Source organism: Peromyscus maniculatus, chromosome 22 (assembly GCF_049852395.1).
Source record: "Peromyscus maniculatus bairdii isolate BWxNUB_F1_BW_parent chromosome 22, HU_Pman_BW_mat_3.1, whole genome shotgun sequence".
Classification (NCBI taxonomy): Eukaryota; Metazoa; Chordata; class Mammalia; order Rodentia; family Cricetidae; genus Peromyscus; species Peromyscus maniculatus.
This window is the reverse complement of record NC_134873.1, coordinates 47,729,527-47,757,508: the sequence shown is the minus strand read 5'-3', so window position 1 is coordinate 47,757,508 and position 27,982 is coordinate 47,729,527. Positions and strand designations below refer to the sequence as shown.

Genomic DNA, 27,982 nt, shown 5'->3' with positions numbered 1-27,982 from the left:
TAACATTTAATTCAAACTTTAATTTCCAAGAAATAAACTCCACAAATCTTTCTTGAAGAAATTTAAGGGCTGTCAAAATACATGTCTGGTTATACTACATAACATAGTATATAAGACACTATATAACATAACATATAAAACTACAGCTATATATTGTACACCATCATCATGTTTAAGTAGTATATAAACATCCATGATTTTGATAAGTAAATCTAGTGTCATTTTAAAGTTTTCATCTAAAAGAGTTTCAAAAGTTATTTATTTTTTATTTCTTTGCATGTTCCTTTCTCATCTCTAGATGAAAACTAATGAGCAATTAAAGGCATCATAGAATTCTATGGTTCACTGATCACATATTCAAAAACACCTACAGGATGAACCTATAGGATGGAAGTTTTACAAACAACATTTATCTGGAATCAGATTATTTAAACACCAATTTGACTTTTGAATTTGATACAGAAGCAATCACCACGAACTAAACTCAGATATTTACAAATGAAGGTATTCCAACACGAAGACTTGAATGATTTTGTTTAGGTTGTCAATGGTTGACTCATTCAGATTTTCTTCATTGTCATCCATGGTGTGCCAGACTTCAGGGAAAGGAGAAGCTATCAAATGAAGAACTGGAACACCTAGTACGAGAGAAGCAACTTGTAAGTTAGTGCAAGTTTCCAGTGGTCAACTAGAAAGTGATATTTGTAAGCAAAGAAAGCTCCGTATCTTATAAGACACTTGATAATTCATTGTCTTGCACGCACATCTTTATGTCTTACTTCAAGACGTCTTTTATGAATACTTCAAGGCTTGTCAAACAAACGTCAATCAATACAATAAGGGATGATAAGCCACCTATTGCCTGCAAGCTCTTGTTCTAGGAGTGAAAAGGCAAGACCTTGCCTATGTGGAGTTTCTATCCTAGTGGAGAAACAAGCAGGCACATATAAGATGCAATCGTAAGCAGGGCTAAAGCTTTTCAACAATAACTAATCAAGGTATGGGAATTAAGGATGGGGGGGCAGGGGGACTGAACGAAGAGCTATTTAAAGCCAAAGACTTTCTCCAGAAGCTAATATTTAAATAGAAGCACAAAAGCCAAGAGAAAGCAAGCCAGGCAAAGATCTAGAAATGAGTACTGTGGGCAACAATATTCCCAAGTGCAAAGGTCATGAGGCTTGCCCTGAGCAGGGAACAGCAAGACGCCCGGTGTGGCCAAATCACAGAAAGAAGTGAGAAGAGAAGTCGGAGATGATTTGGAAACAGAATCAGAAAATGCAAGCCCTTCTAGGCCACGATAAAGACTTTCCATCTTACTTTATAAGACACCAAACCACGGGCCCTTTAAAACAGAAAGTATTAGCATAATTTGATTTACATTTTTAAAAGATGGTCCTATTTTATGTGCAAAAAAAAAAAAAAAATTGAGAAGCATTAGTGAAATTCAGAGACCCGTGGGGAGGCGACTTAAGAGTCACTGAGTTGATTTAGCTTTGTCACCTCTTGACACAGTAGATCTTTCTTATTAGTCAGGCCACATCAAAGTTGCACAAAGGGCAAGAACATAGCTTAACTTTATACAAGACAAGGCAGGATGTCAGTGGGTGCTGGGTTGTTTTTTTTTAAATGTATTATGGGTTAGGAGAAACAAAGACATCATCAAGAACTTAGAATGTCTTTCATGAGAAAAAAAAAGAAGCCATGAATGAATGACATAATGGCTGAACTAATCGATTTATTATATCTGGTGACTCAATCACTTTTAGATTGTTTCAGATCAGGGGAAATGGGAATTAGTGTGTAAGTTCAGTGCTGTATATAAGGGTCGACTTAGATATCGTCTTGAAGATTTAAACACACGTGTGTGTAAGATAGAGAGGCGGAACTCAGACAAAGGGCAGAAGTAAGGACAGCCTCCAGCACTCGGACTTGAGCAACTGGATAAATGTAGATCATTTACTGAAAAGGGCTAGAACATTCCATACAACTCATTCTTCCATGTCAATGAACAATAATGGGCTCTATCATTTCATCTGATAATCCAAGAGAGAGGACTGGCCAAGGGAAGGTCTTCTTGTTTCATTTTCTTTCATCTGTATTTACTGTCTTTAATTTTCTCCATACAATATGTTTTGATCATATTCTTTCCCCTTCCCCAGCATCACCAAGATCTTCCCCACCTCCCTGCTCTCCCAATTTCATGTTCTTTCCTCTCTCTAAAAAAAAAAAAAACCAAAACAAATAAACAAAAAGCCAAAAAATATACCAAAACAAAACAAGCAAACAAAAAGCACACACACACACACACACACACACACACACACACACACACACACACACACACCAAAACAAAAAAAAAAAAAAAAATGGAGTCCATTTTATGTTGACCAATAGTGCCTGCCCTGGAGTACAGTTAACATACTGTCACTCTGTTGATGGAAAAAAATATTTTCCCTCTCCCAGTGGGTAAAAATTAATAGCGGGCTGGAGAGATGGCTCAGAGGTTAAGAGCACTGACTGCTCTTCTAGAGGTCCTGAGTTCAATTCCCAGCAACCACACGGTGGCTCACAACCATCTGTAATGAGATCTGGTGCCCTCCTCTGTATACATAATAAAAATAAATAAATAAATAAATAAATAAATAAATAAATAAATAAATAAATAAATAAAATTGCAAATAGCTTTTCAGTTATGGGTGAGACTATGTGTCCAATTACCTGGTAAGGGGATGTCAAACTATTACAAGCTGCATCTAAATAGTACCCGGCATCAATATAGACCAGGTGAGAGTGTGTCTAGATGTCTCCTTATCATTTATTTTGGTTTAATTATCTAACGTCTATCTTGTAGCTATATAACCTGAAGACACATGTTGGTCAAAAATCTTTTATAGCAAAATATGTATGTTTCCTTTTAAAGATAAACTCTCAAATTAATTTTAATGGCTATTTTAGATCTTTTAAAACATTTTTATATTTGTCAAAACATTAATATATAAATTTAATTTGATCACCCTAGAGGAAGCATGGGCTTAGTGATTCAAAGTGCACCAATCTTACTCACATTTAATTTGTTTCTCAAATATATGCAGTAGTTGGAGACCTGGAAACCTTCACCTTTAAAGAAAAGCTATTTAGCCAGGTGACTGTGGCCCATGCCTTTAATCCCAGCACTCGGGAGGCAGAGGCAGGTGGATCTCTGTGAGTTTGAGGCCAGCCTGGTCTACAGAGCGAGTTCTAAGAAAGGCTCCAAAGCTACGCAGAGAAACCCTGTCTCAAAACAAACAAAAACAAACAAAGCTATTTAATGGCACCAGGTAGCTAAAATAAAGTTTGGGAGGATAGGGAGGTTCTTTTTTGCATTAGGCAACCGTAACTGCAGAGACCCATAACTGGTTAAGATGAGGAGAATAAATGACTGTTGAACGTTAAGCCATCGATTAGACATCTCTATCATCTAAGGCTCAGTGACCATCAAAGATGAGGGGTGGGAAGGTTGGCGGACACAGGGAGGAACGGTATGAAATGCAAGCACGGTATGGTCACTCGACTCTTGAGCTCACGACATCTGTGACCATTCCAAGATCTTCCTAAGATTGAGCCCACAACATCATGTCATGGAAGATGGAAGATCCCAAGAGGTCTCACCCCTCTCTCAGGTCTTACACATATTTATAGTGGTTGCTAGGGGAGGGAGAGACAGATACATTAGTGGTGTAGGTACTGGTAAGATGCCGGCAAATAACCTCTCTTCCTCTCTCTTGAAAGAAACCCTAACAAAACCCACTGGGTCATTCAAAAATACATGAAAGGGGAAGGGTGATTAACTGGAAAAGGGGAAGGGAGTCACAAGAGAGGGAAGGGACAAGAGAGGGCAAAAGGAAGTGAATATGATCAAACTACATTTATACATATATGAAAATGTCATAATGAAACACACTACATACAATTAACATATAACAAAAATAAAAGATAAAAAAGAATGTATAAGTGATGTTGTTTTAAAATTTCAAAATGCACATAAAATATAATAAATATGGTAGGCACAGAAGGGAAAATGCACATGCACAATAATACACACACAGTTTACCTTTTCTTAAAAATGGAATATGGTCATCCTGGATAATATTTCCATAGCCAAAATTCTGGAAATACTTCCTCTCCAAAGAATGATCCTTGAGCAAACCCAGTTCATAGAGTTCTTGTTCTGCAGACAACAACCAGACAGTAGATGAACATCTAGTTTTATCTCTTTGAGTCTCAGAATACATCCTTATTTAGGGAGCTTGAAATCTTATCACACATGGAATTCGTCTTTAGACACATAAGAGCGAACACAGCCACATCTATGACAGTAAATGTCTAGGCGTCACCTATGTAGACTTTGGAGTAGAGATTAGAGACAAGGAGTCACACGTGACTCTGGCTTTGCTGGTGAGGACCTCTTTAAGGGTAGAAGCTCAACAGAACAGTAAGAGATTGAGAAGGAGAAAATGAGTCAAAGGTGTTGGGAAAAATCAGGTGCAGATGCAAACAGGTCCAGATGGTGCATGGGGAATACCTACAGAGAGATGTTGGCCTTAAAAGTGGAATATTCAAAGAGAGTAGAATGAAGTATATCAGCTGGCCACTCTGAGGAAAAGACAGCTACTGTGACCTTATATCGGTGATTTCCAAGGTGTGGTTCCTGATCAGTGACCACCTGGGACTGACTTGAGAGATGCAAGTTAGCTGGTACTATCTCGGGTTTAATGAATCAGAATTTCTGGGATACAGCCCTGTAATCTATGCCTTAGCATGCCCTCGGGGGATTCTGATCTTCACTAAAGTTTGAGAACCACTGACCTACATAACCCATCACTCTTGTTATCTTGTAACATATTCATAACCCATGTGCTGTTTGTTACAAGATGATAAGAGATTATGAGATTATAAAACAAGGAAAAAGGGCTCTCTAGGATAGCTGTTCATTTTTGTGATTGTTAAATTTACAAGGGTAAAACTGTACCAACTAGTAAGCAAGCCTGTGCAGTGAGATTTTAAGAACATTGGGCAAAGTGTCCCAGCATAGGCCCCAGGCTCCAAAAAGCCAGCCCAGCCTTGGTTCTGAACCTGCCTCAGCTGAGTCTACCAGGCTGGGCTGACTCCCCAGGGGAGACCTTGGCTTGGAGAAGGTAGGAATGGGGAGGGTGGGTTGGGGGGAAGAGCTGGGGGGTGGGAGGAGGGAGGAGGGGGGAGTCTGTGGCTGATATGTGAAATTAAGATAATTATAAAATAAAAATACTATTAAAAAAGAACATCGAGAAAGCCCCAACTACCATCCAAAATAATATTCCTATTTATCAATATTTAGATTTTCTTAACCATAGGGTACATTTTTTCTTATACAATTAAAGACATAGTTAAAGATGCAAATCCCATGAAGGAGAACAGCACAGTGGATTTCAGTCTCAATATTGTACAATTTATTGATATGTGCACTTTGGAAAAGGAAAGAAGGGAAGCACACAGAGTCCTCGAAAATAAGACAAAGGAAGAAAATAGGAGACAAAAAGAGATGGAAAATTAAATTCAAGAGTATCTTTTGACATCATTTCTAAGAATCTAGAAATGTAGTGTTTTGATGTTTGCATTTCAAAATAGAATCCCATGCAGGAAAATAAATCAGGACTGTTGACAAATTAAGAACAATAAACTAATTGGTAGGGTAAGACAAAAGCCAGCCAAGTGTGTTAAATATTTAAAGAGCACACTTAAATCATAAATTCTGAATTTTAAAGCCTACTGCTTTTCAGTAGGAAGAAACAACATTTTGCTCTTTATTTACTGTGGTGCTTACCAATTGCTTGGAGTCTATTAAACCATCTGGTGGTTTTGGGGAAAAAATTGGGAAATGTTGGATTTGCAGCTCCAATTAAATCTAGTAAGACCAGCAGATCCTAAGGAAGAAAAAATATTACTTAATCACGGTCATCAAAGAATGTTTTAGAACCATTTATAGAGGAAAAGAGTCAAAACTAAATAATTTTAATACCTGAAAATCACAAGGAGAGCTATATAAATGAACAAAGGGTTTAGTAACATTATTTGCTAACTATTTTAGAGAACTTTTTAGATCTTGCTTATGCAACACGGATAAATGGTGATGTATTATACACCCAATGGACATAACTAAGGACAGGTCAGAAAGGCAGGTTTGACGCATATCTTATGAATTGAAAAAGGATATATTTGCTTTGCTTTCAGATGGGAGTTCAAGCATGTCTGGTCTTCTGTGCCATTATAGTTAGGCATCTTAACTTTAATCTGTAATGATAGGGGTGCATGTGGACAGAAGCTGTGACTCACGCAAGCATGCAAGAAAAATTCCTCCAAAGGAAACTGTATACATCATGCTGCTGGTTCGCCATTTCCTTGTGTAGCAAACAAGGTGCTCAACCCAGCTACTCTCTAAGGTCTCCTGATTCTAACCTTCCATAGTAAACCAGTGTTCGTTAGCTTATTTGAGCCGTAAAACATCAGCGAGCTTGAGGACTCCCTGAAGACCACATCTAGATTAAGTCCTCCCAATTTAGATAAGTGAAATAATGTGTGGGTAACTACCTAGAGTGAAACCTACCATATACTGAATAAATATTTTCAAACTTCACGATTCCAAAGACACAGTATGCCCAAGTGATACATACCTACACACACATATAACTGATATTCATTCATTTGAAAAAACTGCTTGTTTGAAATAGGAACATATTCGTGAGATTGGATAAGTCTCTGTCTGAGAAGTCAATGGTCCTTTCCATCACTGTGGATCATATATCTGGATGGATAAATAACTACTAGTTATCTAGGTCTCTCCTCCTTTTCCTGAACCCTTCTGAGCCACTCAGGCACTAGTGAAGGAGTGGAGTCCTGACCGCATGTCTTTGACCCATGACAAACTGTCAATGTACCTGAGAAAGTCATGTTCACTTTGAGGGAAACTCAAAGATGACACTGATTGTTCATTTGATTCATAGGGTGAAGGTCGGTAACATGAGAAACAACGGGGATGCGTGCCGGCAGAGTGGAGGGGTCAGGGAGAGTGTCGGGGATTTGTGGAGAACCCTGGGAGGAAGGAGGTCCCAAGTGTAGAACAAGGTCTTAAGCGGGAGTCAGTGAGGATTGGTGACAAGTTGAAGATCAAGTATGGGAAGAGAGTCACAGGAGAGGATTTACTGGCAGAGCACAGAATGAGGATGAATTGAGGTTGGATGCTGAACCCACTACTTAGTAATAGCAGCGGGATTTTAAGGCAGCCTTAAAATGTCTCTTCTCTCATATCAAAAATGCCGCCCTCTGAGCTCCCTTCCCTGGGGTTCCGGTCCTCCTCTGCCTGAAAAAGGCTTTCCCTTTCCATACCACACAGTATTGGGGAGAGTGGGTGAGCTCTCATACTGAATCCAATGGTTCTTCAACCTGATTCTCACATCATTTTAATTAAGCCCGGCCGAACACAGCTCCTCACACAGAATCATTCTTTTTAGCTCTGGGATTCCTCAAAACTCCAGCGCTTGCCAAGGAATGTTCTACAATAAACAGTGCTCCGAGGATTTCGTGGCACTTTTAGGCCTTTACTTGGTCTTCTCGGCCTTGCCTTTCCTCTGGAGACAGGGACGGAGCTAGAGAGCCAAGGTGACTGAAACTAACCATGCCATGCAGTTGGTTAGTGCCTCTCGATCCAGGAGGGTGTGGGGTGGAAGCCATCTTCTGGGCCAAGTGCCGAGAGCCGTACAGAGAATCTTGAGGAGACCAGTGAAGAAAAGCCTCTTCTCCATCAAAGAAAATGAGCCGGAGCGAGAGATCTGGCTTGGAACCAGAGACATTCTGGTTAAAAAAAAAAAAAAAAAAAAAAAAGAACAATGTGAAAAATAAAACAAAACCAATGGAAACTCTAACTCCAACCAATCACAGACTCCCAGACTATGGTTTGTTTGTTTTTTTTTTTTTAAATCACTTAGTGAGGACATATTGACCTGGGATTGTCTTAGAGATATCTATGAAAACTCTATCTTCAAGATGGGTTCATGGTGATCATCGGGAGGGAGGGGGTGGGGGAGGGAGAAAGGGCAAAAATGCCACAGTCAATTAAAACCCCACATTCTTTCCTAGTAACTGAGCAAAAAAGATGTTCCATGAAGCGAAGATGTCCAAGCAAGTGAAGAGATGCCAAAAGTTACTTCACACCGCTTCCGCTCCAAACATCGTCATACCACGCGAATCCCACTCCTTCTAAAGCTAAATGTCTTACATTTGGTCTTACACCCTAGGACACAGTCAGACCGTGGGGCTGCTGTAATGAACACGGTGGCATGCCACAGAGCTCCTGTTCCGGTGCATGCGTTGCCCCAGCCGCAGCCTCTCCTGGGCTGCACCTCCTGGGAGTGTCCTATATCCCATGACTACCTTCTTGGGGCACAGGGGCCTCTCTACAGGGCTACCGCCTCCACAGCTGCCCAGATTGGCTGAGGCTGCAGCGGTAAAACCTGCATGGCGGCTCCATTGCTCACTTCCTAATCCCTTTTCATCCCTCTCCTTGTGAGCCAAGGCCACTCCCTACTCACTGACCTGAATGCTCCTCAGATGATGTCCCGCCTGGGAAGGTGCTTCCTGGATACCCAACCTAAAGCAACTGGGTACCTTCTTTTCACCTTACTGAAGTCTGAAATGTGTGACTGAATTTTAGTTCAAGAGTCTACCCTAGGAATGACGTAGGGACAGAAACAAAATAATTAGAGTATTTTTCTTCAGGGCCTATACATGGGGTGAGTTAGGAGGGAGGAAACAAATCCATAAGCATGATATGTAATATGCCAAGGGACTCAAGTATAAAACATTCATCCACTGAAGATCGGGAGAGGTGAGAGATGGAGTCTTGCTTGGGGTCATCAAGCAAGGCTTTGTGAGAGAAACAGTGTTTGAGCCAACTAAAAAGGTTTACATTTTTTATTGTCTGGCCATGGCTCTCCTGTACAGATCAATCCTTTGGGTATTCAAATCCCTAAGTCCTTCAATCTCACCAGAATCCCCAAACTCGCTTAATCTCACCTCTCCACAGCTACACTCCCGTAATGACCCAATTTATTCCATGTTTGGCCAAATGTCTGGCAATCATTCCAATCCTTCCCTTATATATTATACACTATCATTCCTTTGCCTCTCCATAGTCCGTTTCCTGGAAAAGTAATAATAATCACATGGAGTACCAGTCTCTGCCTATTCTGTGACTATTCTCAAGATGCTGAACATGGCCAGAACAAAATAAACAACCATGCCAGTTGCTGGCTTAAAATCCATGACCAGAAGCTAGGCAGTGGTGGTGCACGCCTTTAATCCCACCACTTGGAAGGCAGAGGCAGGTTACTGTCTTTGAGTTTCAGGCCAGCCTGGTCTACAAAGCGAGTTCCAGAACAGCTAGGGCTGTTATACTGTGAAAACCTGTCTCAGGGGTGAAAAAAAAAATCCATGACCAGAAATTTTGCTATTGCCTTTTGTGTTTACTAGAAGTCATATGTACTGTCTGGGTCTGTTCACTCTCAAACTGAGTATTTCCCTAATCTACAGTTCCTCACTCCCAAGTGATGGCCTTGACTTCCCCTTGTCAGTCCAATTAGACACCAATCTCTCCATATACGGACTAAATCCCATCTCCTCTGGTCTGCTATAGGGCATTGCCTTAACAAACGCTACTCCTCCTATATCAAGTTTTCTGTCTTTGCTGGGCTTACTATCTCCACTAACTGTTGACCTTCCCCCTATTCATAGAAAAACTTGCTGGAAGAGTTCTGTATTTGCACTGTGTCAGAGTCCTGTGCTTGAGGTCCACTTTTTTTTTCTTTTTAATGCTGGGGATTGAACCAAGGACCTCATGCATTGTAAGGCCAGTACTCTACCGACTGAATCATGTCCCCCAGGCTTTCTGTGAGTTCTGTTCTTAAGTCTATCCCTTCAGGCTTCCTATTCTCCATCTCCTGAAACTGATCTTGTCAAGAACACCTAGGACCTGTACGTTGCTAAACCCAAAGGTCAACTCTCAGTCTTCACCATTCTTGACTTACTGACCGCATCCAGCATAGCTGTGTGCTCCATCCTGGGTGAAATTCTTCCATTTGCCTCCTAGGACACCACCTTCTTCCTCCCTCAGTCAGGAGATGGACTTTTTAGTGCATATGTAGAGAGACTGGCATCTAATGATACTGGCAAGGGGAAATCAAGGCCACTGAGTGGGAGTGAGGATGGGCAAGCTAAGGAACTGCAGTTACGGGAAAGGAAGAGTGTGAAATACTCGGTCTGAGAGTGAACAGACCCAGACATCCTTCCTGTCTCTTCCCTCTTAACATCAAAGAGTACTGGGACTTGCTCCCTCGTTCTCCTCTCATCTCTGCACTATAGTATCTATCCATCTGATACCTCTTCTGAATAGTGTGTGTGTGTGTGTGTGTGTGTGTGTGTGTGTGTGTTCTCATACCTCATCTCCAGACCAACGTATCAGTTGGCAAATTAACACCTCCACACAGATGTTTAATCAACACCTCCTACACATGTGCGTGTGCGTGCGATACCACAAGTTTTTAAAACAGACATCTCAGACATAATTGTCAAAAGTCAACTCTTTGGGCCGGGTGGTGGTGGCGGCGGCGGCGGCGGCGGCGGCGGCGGCGGCGGCGGCGGCGGCGGCGCACGCCTTAAATCCCAGCACTCAGGAGGCAGAGGCAGGCGGATCTCGGAGAGTTCAAGGCCAGCCTGGGCTACAGAGTGAGTTCCAGGAAAGGAGCAAAGCTACACAGAGAAACCCTGTCTCGAAAAACAAAAAACAAAAAAACAAAAAAACAAAACAAAAAAAAAAAGTCAACAACTCCTTGTACTCCCGGAATTGCATTATTGATAATCTTCGCCCAGGTAAATTGACAGCAACACTCTCCCTAGCAGTTACTCAGAGCAAAAGCCAGACTGGGAGGCTCCTCCTTCGGCCTTCCTGGTTTCTACATGAAGACGGCCAGATGGGCAGAACAGTTACACTCTCAAACATCTTGAATACTTTCGATCTTCATCAGTCAAGCTGGTTTTATTTTGTACGGATGCACACTTCCCAGAGCCTTGGCCCTCTGCTTGTTCCATCCAGCCTGAGCTGGATGCTCGCTTGCCCTGAGGCTCACTTGCCCTGAGGCTCGCTTGCCTGCTGCTCACTGGCTCTGGTCCCCTTTTACCCCTTTTACCCCTTTTACCCCTTGGCCTCTCTCTCTTCTTCTCCTATACCTACAACCCCAGGACTTTATCTTCTGTGGTTTCCTGTTTTTTTGTTTTTTGTTTTTTTTTAACGTTAAGTTTTCTGCAGCAAATTTAGATAACACTTCTAAAATGAAACAGTGCATAAGAGTGAAAATTACTGATATTTTACACATGTAATAAAAAGGTCTTCATTCTGTGATTCCATGTGGCAAATGATTTTTTAAAAATTTTAAGGCATATGTCATTGTTTTGTAGCTCCCAAGATTCCTATTGAGAAGTCCAGTGTCATAGTCATTCTTACTCCTTTTTATATGACCTGGAATGATCCCACAAAAGAACTCATCATCATTTTATTTTTTTTCCTTCTTTCTAGAAAAGATATTTCCTCTACTTCAGAATCCTGTGTTCTTAATGTCTTTTTGAAAATAATACTTTTAATTTAAAATTTCCAAGATCTCTTTGGTATGGTATGATTACTGTTACCGAATACTCTGTTTTGTTTCATGAATACAAAGTCTCTCGTCTCTAAGGATTTTTAAGTAGTGTCTAGCTATCTCCTGCCCCCTGCTCTCTTCTATTGCCTCCAACTTCATGTTTCAATTTTGCATAATTAGTTTTTCTTGCTTTCTTCCCCCTGTGGAAACTGTTCTGCAACATCTGGCCACACCTGGTGTTCATTTGTATTGAAGAACACGGCACTAAAATGTTCACTGGAGACACACATTGGTTGGCTCTACTGAAGTCATTTCAGAGCAATCTGGTGTCTATTCCACGTGCTCATGTAAGATTGCCAAATGTCCCCCCTTGGCATCCTTTACTGTGGCGTCTGCATTCTCTGGAGAAAGATCCTCCAGTCCTCTGTCTGCTGCCGGTTTCCTGGTGCTGGAAATGGGAGAAAGCCTGAAGACCTCACTGTTCCACATGATGTTCATCTCAGCTCCTTGATCTCCTGGGGATGACAAGCACATCCCCACCTCACACCCCTACCATCTCATTGTCCAAGATAAAGACGTCCACAGTCAAGGGACATGGACGTGTAACTGGCCACAGTGGGAGCCACAGCAAAGGTACAAGATGTCAACTTCTGATGACTGTCCTATACCTGGAAATGGGCAGGAAGGGCTGCAGAGAGCTGGAACAGTAATTCCGTCTACTATCCAGACCACTTCCCACCACCACTTGCCCAATTTATGATAGCTAAAGAATGTACATCCCACAAAATCAGTTAAAATCGACCTAAATAAATCTGATACAGTTTGCATTCAAAATCAGCCCATTCTAAAAACTGCTCACATCACCACTTACCTCTAACAGAAAAGGTAATTCAGAGAAGGTATACATTGACTCAAATAATTTAATGAGGATTCCCATTCAGCAACCCAGTCCTTTCTATTTCCTTTCTTTTTGCTATTACTGGTACTACTATTATAATCATTGATACTTTTGCCGGACAGGGTCTCACTATGCAGCCCTAGCTCACCTGGAACTTATTATGTAGTCCAAGATGGCCTCCAAGTGATGGCAATCCTCTTACCTCAGCTTCACAAGAGCTGGGATTACAGAAATATACCACAACGCCCACCTTGGCCCTGTCCATTTCCCATACCAAAAGCAGGTGTGTGCTGTGTGGAAAGAAGGCCAAGTGGGTCACTAAGAGAAACGTTGGTGCCCAGCAGAACTATGCCTTTAAGTCACACCTCGTTCATTCCATGTCTTTCTGTTAGAAATGTACATATGAAAAATTAACATGGCACGTCTGCTTATGGATTCCCTCACTCATGGCTAGAGATAGTTACCAGTTCAAAGCAGGGCAGGGCAGAACAAAGGCATTATAGAAGTCTCGGAAAACAAAACAAAATGTGAAAAGGGTATTAAGAGGGTATAAACAATCCTTGCTTTCTTCGAGTTCCGCATATCCAGCAAAAACAGAACCAAATATCTCTATTACTTCCATTACAAGATAAACCTTTCATTTCTTTCCTCTCATTGTATCAAAGGCTGGATCCTTCATAATGCCCAGGGAAGCGGGAAAGCATTTGTTGCCTGTGAACAGAGTTTTTGTATTCACTTTGCCGTGTTTACTGTTATGAACAGTATCAGAATAAAATGTCTTCATCTAGTTTAGCACTTTCCCCACCCCAAGACACCCTTAAGAGCACAGAGGCTGAAATAAAATCGGAGAGTCCCAGAAGCACTCCGAGCTTCGGGCGTAACAAAAGCTCTGCTATGCTGTGTAAAACGAAGCCCTGATCCGCAGATGCAACAATAACACATTTCTGTCTTGTGTTTTTCGTCTCGGTGTGTCTGAACTACCCACACGCTGGAGAAGATCCCCCGCAGCCCTCCCCAACTCCAGAGCCACCCTCTCTCCCGCAGAAGGTTGTGTGATGCATCACGGCTGTGCAAACAAGGAGAAATAAGCACTGTTCACTATAAAACACAATCCGCGCACTTAAGCCTGCTCCATCCTTCCTTTTGCTTTGTTATTTACAAAGAAATGTTGTGCTCAAGTGAATATATGTTCAAGTCTAAGATTTCAGTTAATGAACACACTATCATCTATCTGTGAATTACTGCCCATGGTAGACATTTCAAAGCATGGCATCTTCCAAATACCACTCCTTTGATCTCATATTTTTTTAACAAATTATTTTAAAATGTACCCCAAAGTTTTGATTTCCAAATGACCTTCCCCTCCAAGGGTTCTAGAATTCACAGAGTTGCTGCTGATTTTTTTTTTTTATCCTAGGAGTCAACAAAAAGAAAGCAGATACCTTCAAGGAATGGAGTTTCTTGTCTAAGGCACGAGCTAGTTCCAACATCATTGCACACGGTACAGCTGAATCCGTGGCTCCCACGAACACTCTGCTGTTCCATCCAGGGAAATACTTGGAGTCGTAGTGGCAGGCAAGGACCAAGTGTCGTTTAGCTTCTGGGTTAAGAGTGCTGATGATATTCGAGAAGGTCCGGTACCCATAGGGCGTCTTACTCAAGAAGGTGTCGACTTCCACAACCCACTCAGCCTGAAGTCTCTGAATTCGTTGCATGATGTGCTGCTCAAAACAAATGGTTTTCATTGGTTAGCTGTGTCTCTATAAGCCTATGTGATGCCTTTTTTGGTTGTTCTTGGAAACAGAGTCTCACTCTGTAGCCCAGGCTGGACTGAAACTAAGGCTGGCATTGAATTTATGCCCCTGCCTTATCATTCCAAACACTGGAATTACTGGCATACATGCTTTGCATGCTTACTGGTAGTAATAACATTGCTACTAGTTGTTATTTTAGCTAATAGCAATTTCTCATTGAAAGAAGAGGCCTCTCTCCCTCACTTCTAACCTTTTGCCTAATTACCCATCCCATTCGGTTGTCAATATTTACCAACACTAGCAAGCTGATGTAGAACTTTCTACAGACTTCTCCTTGATTGCACAAACCTCACCACCATACGAGTGCTCCAAGTCCTACAAATGCTTCCTGTGTAGGGAACACTAGGAGAAGATACTGGCATCCACCAGCTGAGGGCTGTAGAGAAAGTTCCCATAGCAACGGACGGCTGGGGATCTGGTCAGGCCCTGCCTAAAGTAAGAGTCAAATCAGCAGCTCGGACCCAAGCTTTCTCTCTGTATCCAAGGTAGGTCCAGACCTGCATCTCTCAGCATCACCTCGGGGCCACTTTGGGCCTTCTGAGCAGTACAGTGACTGAGGCAGGAAGTGGAGATAGGAACAGCATGCCAGGGACTCAAAGTGTCTTTCTTAAGAACCTAAAATGTACACTATGACAAGTTACGGCTGAGTTCATCACTAGTTCATCTTGCCTTTTCCCCATCCTTATTTTTCCTTGGCCTCATTTCTCTCTTTGTATTTCTTTATTCCCCTCCAGTATTGTGTTCATCTTTGTAAGGTGCCTTATTTTAAAAAAAAAAAATTAATCCTCAAACACAAATTAGCCATTATAAAAACTGGCAACTCGTCCCACAATTAACATCTAGAAAGGAGGGACCTTGAGGTAATGAACAAAAAAACTCACAATAGCTGGAAACAAATGGGAGGGAATTTTTTTCCTCCCAAGGAAATACAGGATTTTCTATTCTGGCCAAGTCTTGTGTGGCCGACAGCCTGCTGATGTGTAACATGACACACAGGCAAAAAGAGCTTTGGACAGAGTAGGGCTGGAAGCTTCCAGGGAGAGGGGAACTTAAACAGAGGGGTGGAGGCTCGAGGGCATATCATCGATCTTGAAAAAGCCAAATAAACAGCCGGGTCCCTTTGGTCTGTGCAATCGTTAAGTTAGTCTTTAACCTAAACAGCACTGCGCATCCCTCACCTTCCTCTTCTCCACTGCTCTCCATGCTCTCTTCCTTCCAAGCCATCAAAAGAAACGTCTAAAACCTTCTCACAAGCATCTTTAGATTGCACTGATTTTGTTATGCCCCACAGTTTCCTATACGATGCTTTGCTCACGGTGGTCTGTCATCCGGAACAGGGGCTGGCTGTAGCGGTAAATGTGGGTTAATGTCATGCGAACTACGTAAAAATCGCCTGATAGAGAACATCAGTTGTCTGGCTAGAGAGAGAGAAATCCCTGAGCATCTCAGTTTTTCCAAAGCAGATGAAAATGAGTTATCCCTAGACTTTGTTTGACTCCAGAACATCTGGTGTCCAGATGACAAGCCACTCCATAAAATGGCTTCTTGACACCAATAGTAGCCTGAGAAGCAAATTGGGATTTTAAAGCATCCGTTAAAGGTTATCTGTTAGCATTGTTCAGAAGCCTCATCCAGAACCTCATTTCTCCTATCAGTTTCCCCTCCCTTGGCTGTGATGCCTAACACCTATATGCATACTAACATCCACAAAAATGATCAGCAAGAGCCCCAGATAGCTGTCCCTGACGGAACCTTTCTATATGCAACATACATATTTTTAGCTATCTTAGTAACTAAGATGAAATTAGGATACCAATACTTGTGATGTTTTCAGCTTTCAAATTAATTTAGTCTCCGAGTGTCCCCCAGAAGTCTCCGAAGGAGGTTCCCCAAACCACTGCTTTTATTGCAATATCCCTAAGGTTTAAACATCAGTGTCTCCCTGACTCCAAGGGATCAAAGGCTGGCCCTCCAAGAGTGATGAGGGGTGAGGGCTGGATAGTCTATTATCCGGCATTCTGATTCTGGGTGAGCCAATGGGGAAAGTCATTCTAGGCTAACATTAGTAAATGGTCCTAAGTCTAATTTAATTCAACTAAAATTCTAATTTTGAGTATCTGAGGAACTGTGACATCATTAGTAGACCAAGGTAGCTTGGAGGAAGTGGATTCCCCAGTACTTGCAGTAAGTCTGCAAATGTATAGTTGTCAGGGTTCTGACCCTGACATGGTAGAGATGTAGTTAACTTTTCTCTAGGTTCCTCCTCCCTACGCAGGCTCTGGGGATCCAAACTGAAGATACTCCACACAGGGTCCTCAAAGCAGACGGTACACCAGCAACAGGCTATACCTTTCACTGAAGTTCAGTTTTGACTTCCCACACTCACTATGACTCCCTGATTTCTTAGGTTTCTCTCTCTCTCTCTCTCTCTCTCTCTCTCTCTCTCTCTCTCTCTCTCTCTCTCTCTCTCTTTCTCTCTCTCTCTTGGTTTTTTGAGACAGGGTTTCTCTGTGTTGCTTTGGTGCCTGTCCTGGATCTCGCTCTGTAGCCCAGGCTGGCCTCGAAACTCACTGAGATCCGCCTGGCTCTGCCTCCTGAGTGCTGGGATTAAAGGCGTGCACCACCACCACCACCACCACCACCACCACCACCACCACCACCATGCTGGATATTTACTTTTGAACATTCTTTTTTTTCATTTTTATTTTGTGTATGTGTCTGTGGGGGTGGGTGGGTGTGCCTGTGAGGCCAGAGAGGTTGCGTTTCCCTAGAGCTGGAGTTATAAGCAGTTGCAAGCCACTCAGTGTGGGTGTTAGGAACCGTATTTGGTCCTCTGCAAGAGCAGTATGCTCTCTTAACTGCTGAGTCAGCTCTGCAGCCCCTGAATGTATGTCTTTTAAATCATAACAATACTTGTATATTCTATTTATGGCATATATTGCGTACAAGACAGAGTTTCAACAACGGTCATTATGTTTATGGCCTCCCTGAGTCCATAAACAAGGAGCTTGGGCCTCAAGTCTACATATATGTATCTGAGTGTAGACGGTCTTCTGAGTGAATAGCATGAGAAAAATGGGAAAGGTTTAATCAAGTGAGTGTCATAGACATGGGTTGTTTCCTAATGAGGAGCTGAGGACTTTGGAAAACAAGAATTTGGACCTTTTAAGAAAATTCTTGCCAGGCCGTGATGGCATATGTCTTTAATGCCAACACTCAGGAGGCAGAAGCAGGTAAATCTCTGGGAGTTAGAGGCCAGCCTGGTCTACAGAGTGAGTCCTTGGACACCAAGGACTGCACAGAGAAACCTTGTCTCAAAAAAAAAAAGAAATCCAAAAAGAAGGAAGGAGAAGAAAGAAAGAAGGAAAATCCTTAGGACATGGGGCCTTAGAAGACTGTGAAGTAAATATGTACCCCTCACTCTCCAGTGTGCCACCAGCTGATGCTATTGGGGTTCACTTGTCAATGATCTAATTTCTCCCAAACCTCCAGTTACAGAAAATCAGGCAGATCTGAGTTCAAATTGCTAGTACAACTTAACTGCAAATAACACATCCTGGGAGAGTGAGGCAGGAGGACTACCTCAAGTTTAAGTCCAGCCTGGGCTACATGGTAGGTTCTAGGCCAGCCTGGATTGCAGATTGATATTGTGTATCAAAAAAGATATATAAATAAAAAGAAAGGAAAGAAGGAAGTGAGGGAGGGAAGGATGGAAGTTGGCCATCATCATCATCATCATCATCATCATCATCATCATCATCCTGCAGTGTTCCTGAAGGCTTAAAGAACTGAGTTTGTTAGGGTCTCTTTAGAGGAGCTATTCAAACAGGAAGCAGGAGGCTAAAAGGCCAACAAACATGTCTGTCAAAGCTACTGTTGGGAGAGATGGAAACTACGCCATAGAGAAAGAAGAGCTATGAGCTGGGTAGAGGAAACATGCAGGTCTCTCTAGGCACGGCAGTAGTTGCCAAGGTTTTTGTCTAAGAAGTTGAGAAAGTAGAATATTCAGTAAGAGGCTTTGAGAGGCCAGACTCATTCCTCCCAAGCTGTCCCCTGAATGGGATGAGTTCGAAAAAGCAGACATGGAGAGGAAGGATTTCATGGTGCTCAGGCAGATTGGCACAACACAGAGAAACTCAACGTCTAGCCTAGCTTACAGCTTATTCTACCCTCTATGGCAGTGTCATCCGAACTGCAGCAGGACCATCAACAAACCTAGAAATCGGTTTAGTGGGCCACCATGAGCACTTCCTTCAGTTCACAAAACAGAATTTACAATATCCAAGCAAAGCACAGGTAATTACCATGAGCGGTTTGCCAAATACTTTCATTACAGCTAAACATATTGTTATACATCCTTGTCTGTGAAATACACAATAGGTTTCTACTGTGGGTCAAAGCAAAGGTTTGAGAACTCTAGACAGAAGCTAATCACTGTACATACCCCCCAGAGGGGGAAAAACACAATTTCCCACAAGAAGAAAGGAACTAGCAGCTCAGTGATCCACTCTTGCCTCAGAACTGCCAAGCAAGCACTATGAAAAGCTGTTGAAGTTTGGATTCTAGGGTCCACCAAGGTTGGTTGTCAAGCCAGGAGTGTGTTATTGAAGTGACCAAGCGTGGAGGAGTTAGTATCCCGTATTATTGCTGCTGTAGCCAAGACAGTGGTTTTCACACACAAACTGATCTTCAGTCCATGGGTATCACTCAATCCAGAATAGACACTTACTCTCAGGTGTTCAACTTTCTTGATCACATCTGATATCTAGATGATGTATCCAGATATTACACATCTCCAAACTTTAGCCATCTTCTTTATCATCCCCCACGGTAAAGCAAAGCTTTCATTTAAAGCCTTTGGGCGTATGTGCTGTGTTCTCACCTGACGGGCAGAATAGCTTCCGGGTGACCCTGGATAGCGTTCTATCAGCAATGGTCTCAGGTCATTTTGCCACATTGCAGAAATACTGGTGCCTTCTGCAACTTGCTGAAGAGATGAAGAATTCAAATGTGCCGGTTGGTGGTGGTTCTGCAATTAAATAAAATTATTTAGCCTGAATTGCATGTGTTTAAGACAACATGACACATCTGCGATCAGTAGCTCTAAAACCTCAAAATAAAAGGAACAAGGTTTATTTCATATGAGGTAAAGGACTCAACTACACAACTGGCCCCTTGGATCTTCTAGAATTTGGCAAGTTGTTTTAAAAAACAAAATTGACAGTATTCTTTCATTGTGAGAATATTTCACACACTTACAATCTGCATAACTTAAAATTATTTTTTTTGGTTAATTGCATTGTAAAACTAAGGTTTAAAAATAACAGTTATGGATTGGTGAGATGACTCGGTGGTCAACAAGCATGGAAACCTGAGTTCTCTCTGGGACTCACATGGTGGATGGAGAGATCTGACTTGAGCAAGTTGTCATCTGAGCTACACATACACACCATGGTATACACACACACACACACACACACACACACACACACACACACCATGGTTTATATATACACACACACCATGGTATACACACACACACACACACACACACACACCATGGTTTATATATACACACACACCATGGTATACACACACACACACACACACACACACACACACCATGGTTTATATATACACACACACCATGGTATACATGTACATATACACATAAATAATTGTAATTTTAAAAAAGTTAATAACAGCTATATGTAGTACCAACACTTAGGAATCAGAAGCATGAAGATCATAAATTCAAGGCTAGCCTAGGCTATACAGATGACCCTTATGTTAAAACACCAACACAACAAAACCAACCATTATGACACTATTATCTGAAGAAAATGTAAAACTTAAGAAGCTGCCTAATTGACTGTGGTCATTTTGCTTTAAGTGTTCTTCAAGAGCTAGGAAGTTTGTTATTTGTTTGGAATTCAAAACAGAAATTGAGGGATAAAAGATTCAACTGGAGACTCTACAGTCACATAAACTCATATGATGCCATGAAAGTAGAAACAAACCCAGGATACAAGGGGAACTAATGAGTGTGTATAGAAGGCAAGGCTGCAGAGCACAGGAGACCGACTATGTCTAAAGCACATTACACACTTGGGTGAAAACGGCCTTATGGAGCCCTACACGACAGACAAGTGTATTCCCTAAGCAAATTTGTTATTGAAGCCTTTAAATCCCTTAGCACCCGCAGGATCTAAGTCCTCATGGTAGAACTTAAACAGCACTGGAAGAAGAAGAAGAGGAGGAGGAGGAGGAGGAGGAGGAGGAGGAGGAGGAGGAAGAAGAGGAAGAAGGCGGCTGAAGCTAAAAGACGAAAACAACTGAAATGTGAAGTGAACTCCATCACCATGGTTGTTCCTTAACCATCCAAGAAAAACCTGTCTATCTCTCCGGCTGCCTTGCAAGCTCCATGGCGTGCTGCTGGCTCCCACTCATCATGCTTTGGCCATCTAGCATCCAAAGTACCAAGCATCCAGTACCTAGCATCCGGGTACTTTGAGGTCGTATCTCTTAGGGTCATGGCATCCCAGCAAGGCAATCTGCCCTTCAGACTGTTTCCCTTTCTCTTCACCGTCAAAACTCCTTTAGTCTGAAGGCCATTTCTCAGGGGTTGTATTTAATGTCTGCATTTCCTATAAGTCACAAGCTCTAGGAGGGCTAGAATTGTCTCCTAGTAATCTGTCTCTCCCGAGTGTCACAAGGGCGTGGTTCACATGGAGCATCCAGTAACTGCTGGGTAATTTCAAGTCATGGACATATAAACTAAGCATTTTTTTTTAAACTATCTTGGCTATAAACACATTTACATAGTAGAAAAGTAAAATTCACATCTCTGTCTTCATAAATACTAAGCCAGCTGAATGCATATGCAGCTACAGAAGTCCAAAGAGGCATGTGGCTATGTCCCAGTTCCGGTGGTTACCTGTTCAAAGGGACAAGACATGTCCTAGTTCCGTGTTTGTGAGCTTTATTCTCTTTTTAGTTTCTGCTCGATGCTTCCGGCAATTCACAGCTCATTGGCCCGGGGCAGCCACCGTGACAAATGAGAACTCCATGTCAAATTCTGTGTCAGGGTCCAGCAAGATGTGCCCGTGGTTAAAGGTGTTTGCTGCCAAGCCGGATGACCTGAGTCCAATCCCCAGATTCTATATTATAGGAGAGAACTGATTCCAGCAAGTTGTCCTTTCACACACACACACACACACACACACACACACACACACACACAGTACATAAATAAATGGATAGACATTCTTATTCACACAACTATTTTATCAGTGGCTCCTTTTCTAGTCATTGTACATTGCTCCACCCCAGAGCCAACCTAGTCACTGTGGCCAGAGTTCTTCACGTCATGTGCACAGTGAAAAGAAATCAAAGTTATGTTTAAATGCATGCTTTATAGACGCTTGAAAAAAGAAAAATCTCGAAAAACAAGAATAAAATAAACATCCCTCCAGCATCTCTATATTGGTTCCTGTTCACAACGCTGTGGCACAAAACCGAACAAAAGCAATTTAAGAAACGAAGGTTTCGGTTTGCTCAGTCTGAAGGCCCTCAATGCAGAGAAAACATGGCGGCTGGCTGGCCCATGGGACAGTGGGTCACATATCCACAGTCAGGAAGCAGAGGGAGGTGAAGGCTGCTACTTCGCTTGTTTTAATCTTTTCGTCCAGTCTAGGACTCCAGCCTGTGGAATGGTGCCACTCACATTTAGGATGTATCTTCCCACCTTGGCTAACCCAATCTAGGAACTCCTCCACAGACCGGCACGGAGGCTTGTCTCCTACGTGGATCTACGCTCTGTCCAATTGTTGATCCCCATTTAAGCATCACACCCTCGCACTGCAGAAGAAACTGTGTATGAAAGCTACCTGACAAGTAACTCTTAGTAGCTGATAGTAAGGTCAGCAGACAGACCCGCGGATGCTCCTGAATACGGAGACTTTCAAGTACTCATCGGCTCCTCAACGCAAAAATGGTTGATTTTCTTAAGTGCGCTTCAACAAAGAACTCTTTTTTTCCCCGTTTTTTCTGGGACCAGATGCATCTGCAGAATCACAGAAATAACAAACTTCCTAGCTCTTGAAGAACACTTAAAGCAAAATGACCACCTCGATTCACAAAAAGCCGCCTCAGGAAAACCATGCAGCTCGCCCATGCTAAACAGTGCACCTCCGACCTAAGTAGCGATTCTCAACCTTTGGGGCTCGAATGACCCCTTCACGGCGGGGGGGGGGGGGGGGGGTCGCCTAAAACCATCAGAAAGCACTTACATTACGGTTCATAACCGTAGCAAAAATTACAGTTATGAAGTAGCAACAAAAATAAATTTTATGCTTGGGGGTCACCGCCACACGAGGAACTGTATTAAAGGGTCACAGCATTAGGAAGGTGGAGAACCACTGGACTAAAGGAATCTTACTCTGAGAACTCACTAGCTACAAAAACTTGTTTGGAAACAAGAATAAGTAAGAAGAGGAAAGTGGGAAGAAAGGGTAGACTCAGAGGACAGAAGCTGAACCCAATGCCATGTTGAAGCTAGGTGTGGAGGTGCACACCTGTGACCCCAGGACTCGCATGCCAGAGACAGGAGAATCACTACAAGTCTGAAGCCAGCCTGATCAACACCGGTGAGTTCCAGGCCTGTGGCAGGGCTGTACAGTGATAACTCTGCCCCCAACCAAACAACCAAAACCAAACAGCATTAAGCCCAATGGCAAATACAAACTCCAAGCTTATCCTAGGTTTATTTCAATGGAAAGGTACTTTGGCAGTTTCTGTTGGTGCCAACATTCTCAGAGGGGCCAGGCTCTGTTACAGCCCTGGCCTTGTCTTTTCATCCAGGCAGAAAGGACAATGAAGTCTGCTCTAGGTGACAAGAGTCTTTCAGCTGAAAACAAAACTGTGAAGCCGATAGCCAGAAACATCTCCTGTCTAATCACACGGTCCCAGGCCAGAGGGTTTCGTTACATAATTTGGAGAGGTGGCCTAGCTCGAGGAGGGAATGAAAGTTTTAAAACACTGAGTGTGAAGGAGATCGTTACAGAAATACAGCCAATTCAGGCTTCTGCTTTTATGAGCATTCCAGACAGTCTTCAGATTAAACTTTTGCTACCTGTAAGTTCCATTCAGCCAGCACTTAGGAAATGTGTGTGGGAGCCACAGATGGTGAAAATGCAGAAGGAAAGGAAAGGAGGTGGACACTGACCAAGATACTGCCTTTTTGTCCAGTGTTCTTAAAATCAGAACAGAGAGGGAACTACAACAACCAAGGGACCAGTCCCAGCTCCTCCTTTGGTAGTTATGCCTAAGAAAAGTTTCCTAGTGTGTAAAACGGACACCACAGTCCTTATCCTCCGGACAGTAGAGACTCCAAGACGACAGTTGTTTGTTTTTCTCATCTGCTAACACCCAGGTCCTCACTGACCCCTCTGTCCCTGCCTTGAAGTCTCCTGCTTCCAGAAAAGTCACATAGATGGAAAGGTGGATGGGTAAAAGAGCTTAGAGCCATGGAGAAGGGGAACTCCTTTTAGAATAAGATGTGGTGCAGAAGCAGAAGCATGGGAAATGTTTCAGAGAGCAGATCAGTTTTTGAGAGCCTACTCTGGGTACTTCAAAACCTTTACCTCTCCACCTCTAACATGGCTTGAATGTTCCTGCCTCACCTTTGTCAAAATACAGGACGATTCTCCCTGTTAAAATACATTGCATCTCAGCTTGATTTGACAGAGATTTGCAAGCAACCTCAGCATTCAAGGCAAAGAAATAAATTATCAACTGAAGATGGTTTCGCCATCATCAAGTTATGCTTTCCGCCAATTTTATCAGCTTACCGCAAGATTCAGGACATGCTATTAATCATATTAAACCGTGTGTACAATTAGGAACTCTGCAGCAAAATACTTAGGTATACTTATTTTAAAACAATTAAAATGTGTTGAGCCTTTAAGGTAAGCTAGCCACTGTGCTGTTGCATAGCATACTCATTCAATCCTTTTAACAACCTGAAATGTAACATTGTTACTCATCTCTATAAATGTATATCTGTGTGTGTGTGTGTGTGTGTGTGTGTGTGTGTGTGTGTGTGTACATAAAGGGGCAATAAAAACACCCAAAAGATTAAAAGGAATTATCTAAAGAATGAGATTGTGGGTGATATTTGTTTTCTTTTTAGAATACTTTTTCTTGTATTTTTGAAGTTTTCTAGTATGAGCGTGTGTTACGTTCACAACTAGGGACACTTCAAGGGAAGCGCCACTGCTTAGCTCCTTGAACCTAACATTCCTTTTAAAACATAGGAAGCCCTTCAACAGCCAGCAGTTCCCGTCTAAAGGAGACCTGATTCGATGAGATTATCTTTTTTGACAACTAAGCCAAAAGAAAGGGTCTGGAGTTGATATCAAAACAGGGCTGGGGGTGGGGGAGGGGTGGGGCTCAGGAACAGTCCTTCTAGATATGCATCAGCCTTCGGCATGAAGATGACTTTAAAACTGGAGGAGGGAGGTCCAGGAACTGGAGTCTAGGGGTGGGAGAAGAAAAGATGCCCCAAACGTGCTTCCGGATTCAGAATGCCACTTGGGGTCCACTTGGCCCAGAGAGGTAGGGTTAGGGGTACCCTCCCGTCAATACCCTTTAATACACATACATACACATATGGCCCCAGCTGGGGGTGTAATCATTTATAATGTCTCTGTGAAAGGTTTCCAGGCTTCAAATCATTAAATCATGGTTCTAAACCCAGCCATAAACTAGGGTTGATCTGCTTTTGCCCATTAGATGCCCACTAAAAGAGACACACCTTTATTCCCAAACAAAGGCAATGGATTTCGAAACGGATGCTTTCCTTATCACGGGTCTCTTGTTAGCAGACCTGTGTGCACCAAGAGCACACCTCACCTGATTAAAACAGTCGACTGTCATAAAAGGCAGGAAGGCATGTATTCTAGTGTGGCCTGACTCATCTCCCACGCTACGGAGTGTGGCTGGCTGCCCGGAAGACTTTATGAACAGGAGCAGGAGGAGCTATTAACCGAGAAATGTCATGGCTGACTGTCACTTGTGTCTTTCGAGTGTTTACTTTCCCAGTGAAACTGTCCCTAGAAGCTTCTTAAAATAAAGGAGATGGAAATTCACATCTCAAGAGACATTTCTCAAAAGTTCAGCTCTCATTAGTTCAAAATATTTTAAGGATCACAGAACAGTCTCCCACCTAGAAACACCCCTGCCTACCACTCGTGTCCACAGACAGACAGACCCTGGGTGTGGCTCGGCTCCTTCTAACCCATTTAGATCTGTCTTAAAGACACATTTGGCCTGATGCCATATTCTGGTTTTAATATCCCCTTCCCAGTGCTTGACCTCCCAAGTACTCCAAAACGGCTGAAGAAGAGGATTTTGCTCAATTGCTTGGGCAGCCCTTTGGAGCCTCTGTGGGAAATTGTTTTTTTGCTCATCCTGGAGTGACTGGTGTAAATGGGGGTCTGTCGGGAGTCCTGAGGGAAGCTGGCTAAGCCCGAGCTCACCTGAAGTGGGCCATTCATATACATGTGCATGAGACTAACTGGGAGTGAACATTTCAGACGTTCAGGAACACTGAGCGCTTTTAAAACAGTCATTTAAGTAATGTTGTCGAAAGTTTCTATCCCTAGACTGCTGCCGCTCATGGTTTCTTTAAAGGCATCCCATTTCACTCCCAAACCATCAACATTGGCACAGCCCTTAGCAATTTCATGGCTTCAAAACTGTTGAGCAAACGAAGGAAGTAATTGTGAATCTATTTTCTACACACAGAGGAGACTTGGCAAATCATTTGTATTCTGAATCCCTTAAATGAGATTTCCACAACTCCATCCATTTATCCGAAAACACCATGCGCCTCTTTTAAATTTAAATATCTAACACTACGTTGGCGCTGAGTCCACAAGGAAAGTCCATCCCCACGGAGCATCCATGAATGCAGTAGTTGGGGATTCGCGGGCACACCCCTCACTAGTCCAGGCACCCAGGAGCTCGGCGGGCGAGTGAGCGCAGGGATCGCTGGCCTCCAGGGTCTCGAGGGGGTGGTGGCGCCCCCACGCCCCTGTTCTTGCACAGCCGGCGAGACACACTTCCTATGCTTATCAGCACCCCCATCAGAGCGCTGCCAAAGGGAGGCGGGTGACATCACCCAGCCCCCAGGCGTCTCCAGCGCAGCCCGGAGACCTGCTCTGGGGGGTTGGGAAAGAGAGCGCTAGCTCCCAGGTGCCGGGTGGGGACTGGACCCTAGGCAGGGGGACAGCATCCCTGACCCCCCGCCCCCCCCTAGTGCAGGAAGAGATGGCCCAGTCCCGGGTCTTGGCACCCTCCAAGAGCCACTCAAGTACGGCATGCTGAAGCGGCCCCTCACCTTCTCCTCCGTCCAGGGATGGGTGTCGGGACTCTGGGTCCCGGCTGTCAGAGACAAGACAGCCGCCAGCAGCAGCAGCAGCAGCAGCAGGTGGAGGGTGCCCACGACGCGCCGGCTGTCGCCGCCTGCCATCTCTGCAAGAGTGTGTGGGCGCGGATTCCCCGGGCCGCCGGCGGTCACGAGCCCGGGAACGCGCGCCGGTCGCCTTCCCCCTTCTCCACCCTTGGGTTGACTGTGCCCGCCTCCCCATCGCCTCCGGTGGCCTCCCGCTGCGCTGCGCCGGCAGAAGCCAGCAGCAGCCCTCCGCCCCCCCCAAGACGCCAGCAGGCCAGGGGACTGGGCTGCCCCGGGTGACACGAGCTTCGGAATCCAAGGAACAAAGAAGGCCACTTCCTTTTCTTGGAGAGGATGAAAGGAAGGAAGAGCATAGGAAAGCCTTTTCTGTGATTCCCCCAGCGCCGTACGAGGGAGTAATAGAGAGGAAAGGAGTTTTAACGGGCCCTGGGGGCTGTCAGTGGTTTGGGGCATCTCTTCACAGAGTCGGTATTTGTACAAGGCTCTGTACCAGGCACCGTCCCAGGTTCCTTCTAGGCGCCCCTATCTGATCTGCTCACCCCATTCAACACTTGTGGAAACTGGGACCTCCCTGGAGAAAGCCTGGAGTGGGAGCCCCCAGGAAACATGTTTCCTCCAGAAGCTACTACCATTTCCATCTTGTGTGTCTTTTCCCCGCAAATAGGAACCGTTCCTTTAAGAGAGAGACCACCGTATCCCCAAATTGACAAGCAAGGCTGAAGTAATTACTGAAATATAAGAGATTTAAAATATTATAGTGGCTCCAGGGGCAATTACTTCTAATGACTGTCTCCAAAAGAAAAGGCCCAAGTCAAATTTTAGGTAGCCCTCTACTTCCGCAGGGTCTACACCGGGCATTCAACTAACCACAAATTGAAAATAATGGGTTTTTTTTTGGGGGGGGGGGGTTGGTTTTATTGTTTGTTTTGTTTTTTGAGACAAGGTTTCTCCGTGTAACAGCTCTGACTGTTGTGGAAGTCACGCTGTAGACCAGGCTGGCTTCAAACTTACAAAGACCCATCTGCCTCTCTCTTCCTCCTGAGTGCTGCCGCTGTGGCCACCACCACTACCACCCCACCCCCTCACCCCAGCA

The 27,982-nt window shown here is 43.6% G+C and overlaps 1 protein-coding gene across 1 annotated transcript; it reads right to left on the bottom strand.

Annotated features, from left to right (window-relative positions):
- Positions 1 to 27,049, bottom strand: Qpct (glutaminyl-peptide cyclotransferase). Its single transcript, XM_006988339.4, has 7 exons — positions 26,815 to 27,049; positions 19,294 to 19,440; positions 14,040 to 14,318; positions 7,687 to 7,863; positions 5,840 to 5,939; positions 4,091 to 4,207; positions 1 to 638 (listed from the first exon to the last, which is right to left on the bottom strand). The coding sequence occupies exons 1-7, from the start codon at positions 26,944 to 26,946 to the stop codon at positions 493 to 495; spliced, it is 1,098 nt and encodes a 365-aa protein (XP_006988401.1). The 5' UTR covers positions 26,947 to 27,049; the 3' UTR covers positions 1 to 492.
- Positions 27,050 to 27,982: the final 933 nt, after the last annotated feature.